At 42.6% G+C, this 8,195-nt stretch overlaps 1 protein-coding gene across 2 annotated transcripts; it reads left to right on the forward strand.

Annotated features, from left to right (window-relative positions):
- The first annotated feature begins 1,228 nt into the window (after positions 1–1,228).
- Positions 1,229–7,109, forward strand: spry2 (sprouty RTK signaling antagonist 2). Of its 2 annotated transcripts, none has more exons than XM_028011478.1 (2): positions 1,229–1,667; positions 5,129–7,109. In XM_028011478.1, the coding sequence occupies exon 2, from the start codon at positions 5,177–5,179 to the stop codon at positions 6,224–6,226; it is 1,050 nt and encodes a 349-aa protein (XP_027867279.1). In that variant the 5' UTR covers positions 1,229–1,667; positions 5,129–5,176; the 3' UTR covers positions 6,227–7,109. The 2 variants fall into 2 exon arrangements, with proteins under 2 accessions (XP_027867279.1, XP_027867280.1); XM_028011479.1 differs by lacking the exon at positions 1,229–1,667 and adding an exon at positions 4,863–5,015.
- The last annotated feature ends 1,086 nt before the right edge of the window (positions 7,110–8,195 follow it).

Genomic DNA, 8,195 nt, shown 5'->3' on the forward strand with positions numbered 1-8,195 from the left:
TGGCTTTTTAAGTATAATGTATTCAAGGGACAAAACAAGAGACTAAAATATACACTAAAATATTCATTAAAGTACGACTTTAAAGTGGTTTTTATAAAAGTTATGACATTAAATGCTTCAGATCAAACAAATTTTACTATCAGACAAAAAAATAACCTAAGTACATACAAATAGCTCTCCGGTTATTTAATTTTTCTAACAAGAAAAAAATCTATTTAAGCTGAATAACTGATGACTTCTGCTCTTTACTACAAAATCCCAAAGGAGGAATGTTGACTTGGCGTTTTACCTGCCGGATCAGAGCTGTTGAAAACCACTGCCTGTAAAAATCAGACAGCGGCGTCGTTATTCATTCACCGCCAAACGTACAACCAGGTGTTTCACGTGGAAAGCTTTTTGTGTGCATTGTTTCCATCATCTCAGGGAGTTTAACACGGAGGCGATACACTGTCTGAATCCTATTTCGTGTCTATTACATGTCTGGTGTCGTTTATAAAAGGTGTAGTGGCGCTACATAAATACCAGGTGGCGTTTTTATTGGCGCTTTTAATTTATGTCCATAATAATGGTGCCATCATTTTTTACAATCCAGCTGCAACTTAATACACATCTGCCGCCATTCATAAAGTCTGTAGCACTAAATAAACAGCAGGTAGTACTTTTAACATTGTTAATGTAATACCAGATAGTGCTGCATAGAATGTGATAAATGACCAAGGTGGTTGTCCATATTTAACGAACACCTGGTGGCGCTAAGCGTTTTGAACGTTGAGTGGCGCTAACTACACGTCAGGTTGCATTTATAAGATAGATTTGGCGCTAAATAACCGCAAAGTGGCGCTGGTAAAGGCGTGATTAATGTCCAAAATGACTTGCCATAAATTTCGATCGTAGGTTTATTGCTCAGAGTATGAACTAACAGTAACAGAAATCCAGTTACTATCTAACCCCCCCCCCCCCCCCCCCCACACACACACACACACACACACACACACAACAGAATAGATGAAATGTAACGTTGCAAGTTGAAAAGTGGGTCAGGAGCGATAAGACATCTCGATACTTTCTTGAGGATCACGCAGGACTCGTGTTTCCTCAACAGGCGGCCAGCAGCGGGTATAATTGATCAGACTGGGTGTGAATGGCTGCTCCTCAAGCGGCCAATGGCTGAGCACCGGATGCGAGATATCCGCTGCAACAACAAGCACTCTGTTCCCCCCTCCTCTCTCTCTCTCTTCAGCTTTGACGCCATGTACGGCCCAAATCCCGACCTCCTCTCCGGAAAGGGAGAGAGAGAAAAAAAAGAAAAAAACACATGAGAAAAAATAGCTTGTAACCCTACATACTGTGTCGGGTAAAACACGCCGAGAAAACCACTTGTAAACTGGAGTTTTGGTCGCTTTTTCTTCTGCTCTTACTTTTTTTTTTTTTACCCCTTTCTTAAAGGAGTCTGTTAAGATTTACTCCGGCTGATGTTTTTAATGCCTCGTGCTCTTACGCAGAACATGGGATTTACGTCCTAACGCAGCGCGTTGGGGGGAAAATAAGCGACGCTTGGAAACTTTCTCAATGGATTTTGCAGACTGCTTTCCCGACTGAGCTGCAGGAGTAAGGAAGAAACTGGGACTTATTTTACCTGAGCTGAAGCTGAAAGTGACGAAAACACGGTGAGTGTGAGCCTCTTATGGCACGCGCACGGACCTGTAGCTTTGTTTTAGTTTTTTACTAACACGCATTTCTTTGTGGAATAATATGTAAGAATACGTCGTTTTCTTTCAGTCAGAAGTTCTTTGAGAACTTCATTTGCCGTTTTAATTTAAAAGATAAGCTATCTTTTTTTTAAAAGTTGCAGATTTTTCACTTACATTTGTGGTATTTTATGTGGCTGACCAACATAAAGTGTTGCATAAAACCCTAAAAAGGAAAATATCTAGGGTTTTAAGTGTGAGCCGCATATATCCAGTCTCCCTAAGTTCTCTTTAAATATTTGGAGAATGTTTCTCCAATTCTACTTTCCAGATTTGCTCAAACTTTCTTAGATTGGACGGAGAGTATTTGTAAACAGCCATTTGCAAGTGTTAGGTTTTCATCTGGGTCATTAAAACTGGAATATACTTTGTTCCAAATCATTCCTGAGCTGGAAGGTGAACCTTTGCCACAATCCAGAGTCATTGGCAGCATCCTTCAGGATGTCACATAGGATTGTCCTGGCATCAATCTTCCCATCAACTATGACCACTTTCAGCATTCCTGCTGGGCAAAAGCATCCCCACAGCACCATTCTGCCACCATTGTGGTGTGTGCAATATGATGTACAGTATTGGTTTACTTCCAGTATTGGGTGTTTCACAAGATTACATTATTCTGCATTTTTGCTGTGTTCCCCTCATGGGTTATAGCATTTCTAACTTTAACCAAGCTTTACACTGCTTAACACAGGGATCTCAAACTCCAGTCCTCGAGGGCCACTGTCCTGCAGTTTTTAGATGTGCCACAGGTACAAAACGCTGGAATGAAATGGCTTAATTGCCTCCTCCTTGTGTAGATCAGTTCTCCAGAGCCTTGCTAATGACCTAATTATTCTATTCAGGTGGTGCAGCAGAGGCACATCTAAAAGTTGCAGGACAGTGGCCCTCGAGGACTGGAGTTTGAGACCCCTGGCTTAACAGCTTTCTTCCTGATTTGTCCGATTGTTCACTAAAGCTCGCTAACACATCGGTGAGGCCTTCGCAGAGCCGCTGGATTTATACCAAAACGAAATTATACACAGTTGGACTCTATTTCCGAATAATTTCAGAAGGCAAATACCTGCATTGGCATTTTACATATCTAAATCGCACGTTATTCGTAGATCATTTTAAAAGAAAAATCTACTTTTCTCTCCATTGAGCGATTATGCACATGTTTGTATTTTACACCATCATCACCCCCTGCTTTCCGTCCCACCCACTGTGGTCAACATGGCCTGCACTCCAGCCCCCAGAAATAGATGAGGGTGCCAAAACTCTGACAGCCGTCAGTCTGAACATGCCTGCAAACCCCCGGTTGCTGGTTGCGTTGCACCTTTGCAACTTTGTGCTCTGTATGTTTGCCCCCAGACTTTTGTGGGGGCCCACAAAAGTCTGGGGCCCCCACAAAAAAATGTCTCTTTGTTCACATTTATCTCTGCTTATCATGGGAAGGGCTGCACATTATAACACAGAAAATATCTATTTGTGAAACAAGCTAAGTTTCACAGTATTTATGAGAGAAGATGTAAATTAAAAAAACACTAGAGGAGCAAACTGTTTTTTAAAGCTATAAAGCTACAAATATTCCTATTGTTGCTAAAATACTAACATTGATTTTTATAGTATCAATAACTCTGTCATTACTATTTTATGGTTATAGTTTAAGTACTTGTAGGTAGTGCTGACCTACTATTTTTAAACTAACTGAACAAGCTTACAACTAGTTACTAGTGAGTTAGTTGATGCGTAGCTACCTTGCACTCTGCTTTACAGAAATGCTTCTCAAAGTTGGCCAACTTCTGTTTTAAACAGCGTAACCTTAATAGCAGTGACAGGTGGTGATTTTGTTGGTTTCCACATCATAAAATCGTAAATAATTGTCTTTTTTCCTTAACTGAATGAAACCTTCAGAAGCCCTACACTGCTTTAGGCTTCATACAGATGTAGAAGATTTCTGGCGCCGCTTCTAGGAATTCATTAAAAAGACTAAAGTGTACTGCCAAATATTTAAGTGGTCAAACCAAAGCTTTCTGTAACTATCTGGTCCATACCTAGTGAACGTAAATTATTCTATTAATAGACCAGTATTTCGCATTATTCAACAATACTATCACAATTAGTTGATATTCTATGGAGCAAAAAAACAAGTTTGATCTTTCATGTTAATACACTTCTCTGACCAAAATTGAGATTAAATTTCAAATGGAAATGATATAAAATGTAAAACCTTTACACGCTAAATAAACTATTCTGAGGTTTTATCACTGTAACTCATTAGTATACCTAATCTCCAGATGAAATAAGCTTATACGCAACAATACGCGCGTGGGCACAAAAAGGAAGTTGACCAGGATCAACTGGACGTGTTGCTTGGGTGCAGCAAAATGGACCATAACAACAGAAAACAATAAATTAACAGGAACTCTGGTGGATATTTCCTCCCACTGGTCGAGCCCTACCAAAACCTAAACTCTCGTCACTCGTCTTTTTGACAGCATGGCAATGCAAAAACGGGGTCGAGAAAAGGAATGGTTGTCATGCATCTAATTAAAGTCCCTCATATATTGTTATTTTATTCAAAATGAATAGTTCAGTGTGCCGATATGACTCTCTACCCTGGTTTTCTTGCTGATATGCAATATTTAGTGTGCCTTCCATGTGTCAGAACTTTCTGTTGAGTCTTCTCTTTGACTTGTATCTGTCTTTAGCATGGCTTCCTCCAACGCTCAATAAAACCGTGTGAAAAACCTGAACTTTGATCATCACAAATTGCAGTCTTTGAGAGAGGAAAAATTGATCCCATTCAGCTTTAGATTAGAAATCAAATGGCTTTTCTCTGTGTGTGTGTGTGTGTGTGTAGTTGTTGTTTTTACATATATCTAATGAAACAAGATTAAAGGTGAGTATTTTTAAGGCTTGATCAAAGAGAAGTACGAGAGTACAGGAAGCGAATTTTCTTCTCATTGGTAATGGTTATTCAAAGCCGTTATGGTTGAAGGAAAGCAGGAAGTTTGTAACAAACAACCTTTAGGGAAGCATCTGCATTCAGATGAGATATTGCTTCTAAAACATAAAGCCTGGCTGTGGAACTAGCTATGGCCCGGGGCAAACAAACTTCCCTGTTTCTGAGCGCACACAAAGAGCCTCTGTAGCTTGTGGCTCTGGAGACTCCACTCTCGTGTCAGACTCTGAAGCTGGTGGTCCAAACAGATGGTGCCTCGTGGCTTTTAGGTTGTTTGAACAACTATGTAATCAAACGGATCCATCTCCGACGAACACTGACCTGTGTGTGGGGCTCATTTTCATAGCAGTGCTTGTGCAGATATCTGTTATTATTTGCATGCCATTATTTGCATGCCTTGTCTAGCACGGATAAAAACGTTCTGTCTCTCCAACAGGAATTCAGATGTGTCCCCAGCCAGCTAGAGACGCCCTTCAGTCCAAAGATGGATTCCAGAAGTCAGAACGACAGCGACGGAGGAGGAGGACGCCATGGGGGGTTGCCGTCATTGACTGGATTGGCGAACATGGCGCATGACGAAGGTAGAGCACAATCACGGTCTCTGCAAACCCTAGATGCGCCGTCAGATCTTGGGCTGAACTGCAGGTTACAGCCACACACTCCACCAGTGTTATCTCTGGATCAGATAAGAATAAGCGGTGGTAGTAATGAATATACAGACGGGCCGTCGGCTGCTCAAAGGTCTCCGGCCACTCAGCAACGGAAGACTGATGTGGCTACATCAACAGGTTCAAGGACCAATGGACAGCAAGAGACCGAGGAAGAGATGTCCAACAACCTCCGCAACCTGCATTCAGTGACTCACCAAGGGAATGCAAATGCTCCCATCTCTTCAAGAGAGGGTACGTCTCAGTCTTCCAGTGTGGAGGACTCCCAGAGCAGCGTCCGCACCAGCGCAGGGAGCGGTTCTTCGGGTCAGCGGCTTCTCGGCAGCCTGGCGAACAGCAGCGAAATAATCAGAACCCAGCCAAAACGAGCTGATTCCGAGGAGCTGAAACCCCTGAACACAGAGTACAGAGACATAGAAGCAATTCCAGGCAGCAGGAAGCCTTTAAAAAAGGACAAACACTCCAACAAATGCGAGTCCTGCGGTCGGTGCAAGTGCTCAGAGTGTGTCCAGCCGAGAGTGCTTCCGTCCTGCTGGATGTGCGGCCAACGCTGCCTGTGCTCTCCACACAAGGCCGTGGAGTACGGGACGTGCGCCTGCTGCGTGAAGGGCATTTTCTACCACTGCTCCAACGATGACGAGGACACCTGCGCGGACAAGCCCTTCTCATGCTCTCAGTCACGCTGCTGCGTACGCTGGACGACCATCACTGTCTGCTCCTTGCTCTGCCCTTGTCTCTTGTGCTACCTCCCAGGTAAGGGGTGCCTGGCCATGTGCCAGTGCTGCTACGACCGAGCCACACGACCCGGCTGCCGATGCAAGAACTCAACCCTGACCCGCTGTCACGACGATAGCACAGCAACGTAGGCCAGGATGAAATCGGACATTTATTGACCAACTCCACACTGAGTGAACTGCAAAGTGTCAAGTTGCACAATTTGAGCCATCTAATAGTGTCATTGTGGCTGTTGTCTTTATGTCCACCTGACATGTCAGGAAAGGCTTCCATGTGTCTACTTTGAATGCAAATTTACTAAAAGAAATGTTACTGGTAAAGGCACTGGAGGTGCATTTACTCACCCCAGCATTAGGAGTTTCACTTGAATGGTCAACCAAAATAAGCACTCCACATTTCAACATATGGCATCTTATTTAACTACTGTTATATCTTTTCACTCAAGTGCCGTGATATTTCCTAATACAGTCCAAGCAGATATCTTTGGGGTTTTAACATTTGATACAAACTATATTCTAAAAGCTTCTGCTACTAACTGTATGTAACGTAATAATGGAGAGGGGAAGTACAATAGAAAGTGACAGATGTTTTATTTTTGTATATATATCTATATTATACTTCAACTGTGAAAGGTTTTCTGCCAATAGAGGCACCTTGATGAATCTGCACCAGCTCCCATTCCTACAAAGTTTCTGCATTCACTGGAATATCTACCAATCATATTTTTAAATAATTCACAATGTTAGAGATCTTAACCCTGATCCTACCTGTAAATTGTACAGTGACCTTATTATTTGAAAAAGAAAAAAAATGTCTAATTCCAAAATTGCCTAGTGTAAAGTTAAAAAGATATATTTATTTGAAGGTTTTAATATTTTATTATGACAAATATTTATTTTGAGAAAGCATTGTTAAAGGCCTCCTCTGTTGCTCAGCAGATTTGACACGAATAGCTCACTATGGATTAGAAGATGAATATATTAACGTATAAAATTAAAAAGCCTTGAAGTCTAATAACTGTGTGATTTTTATTGATTGTATTGAAAGATTGGTACGACCAAAATGAAACAATGAAATGTCACTGCTGTGTAAATCGCATTCCTGCTCTTGCTCTCGCTTATTTGATGCGCCTTTGACTGACGAATGTTGAAAGAGGGTTGAGCGGGAGGGGAGGGGGTTGTTTTACATAATTATCAACTTTCACCCATTTTACAGAAGGTGTTGGAGGAGACAGGGGGGGGGCATAAAAAAAATAAATAAAAAATAACGGGCTGAATCCCATTAGAGGCAGAAAAGGAAGAGTTGATCTGGTGTTTAGTCTTCACAGCCCTCCTCTCCCTCTACATTGTCTCAGCTGTGAATGAAGAAGGGAAGCGCGAGTGAGATGGAGGGGGCTAAGGTCGTTTGGAAGAGGGTCCGCTAAGGGTTAAAAGCGTCGCTTTGAATGACAAAGACCAAACAGTTTACCCCCGTATTCAGCCCGGCATGCATTCATCCTGTTCTCAATAGTTAGGGGGTTATTTTGGCTCCTCTCTGGTACCTGCTCCCACTTGGTATTCCCATAGGAAGATGGTGGGTTTGTTGGGGAGAGAGGGGTGGTGGTGGTGGTGGGGAATCACTGGATGCACACTGTTTTTTTGTTTTTTCTGCAAAAAAAAAGTTTTTTCAATTTCTTTCTTATTTTTAGCTCACGTAGATTATCCAAGAGAATTATTCCACTGATAATCCAAAAAAAAAAAAAAACTACAAACTGGTTCGGTGAAAAGATTTGTTTATCCATCGAGTAGCTGCAGCAATTTGGCAGGAGGAGGAGGAGGAGGAGGATGGGATATGAACTGGAAAGAGAGAGACCGGGGGGGGGGGCAGCTCTCTTTGTTGGTTTTAGCCACCGTGGCCCCTGGGGTTCATGGTGTTGTGGGGCAAGAGCGGCTCATTCACCCTGCTCACCAAGGCAGAACGCAGCACAGGAAGACAGGAAGGAAGCGGGGCTATTCTTTATGGAAGCATTGTCTGTCCGTCTGATGGGGCCAGGCTTAAGCAATCAAACAGCCCTGTGAGAGGGTGGAGGGTGGGGGGGCTGAGGGCCCACCGTTTGCCTGG

Source organism: Xiphophorus couchianus, chromosome 24, assembly GCF_001444195.1.
Source record: "Xiphophorus couchianus chromosome 24, X_couchianus-1.0, whole genome shotgun sequence".
Classification (NCBI taxonomy): domain Eukaryota; kingdom Metazoa; phylum Chordata; class Actinopteri; order Cyprinodontiformes; family Poeciliidae; genus Xiphophorus; species Xiphophorus couchianus.

Coding starts and splice junctions, on each gene's coding strand:
- spry2 (XM_028011478.1), top strand. CDS start 5,177: ATGGATTCCAGAAGTCAGAACGACAGCGACGGAGGAGGAGGACGCCAT.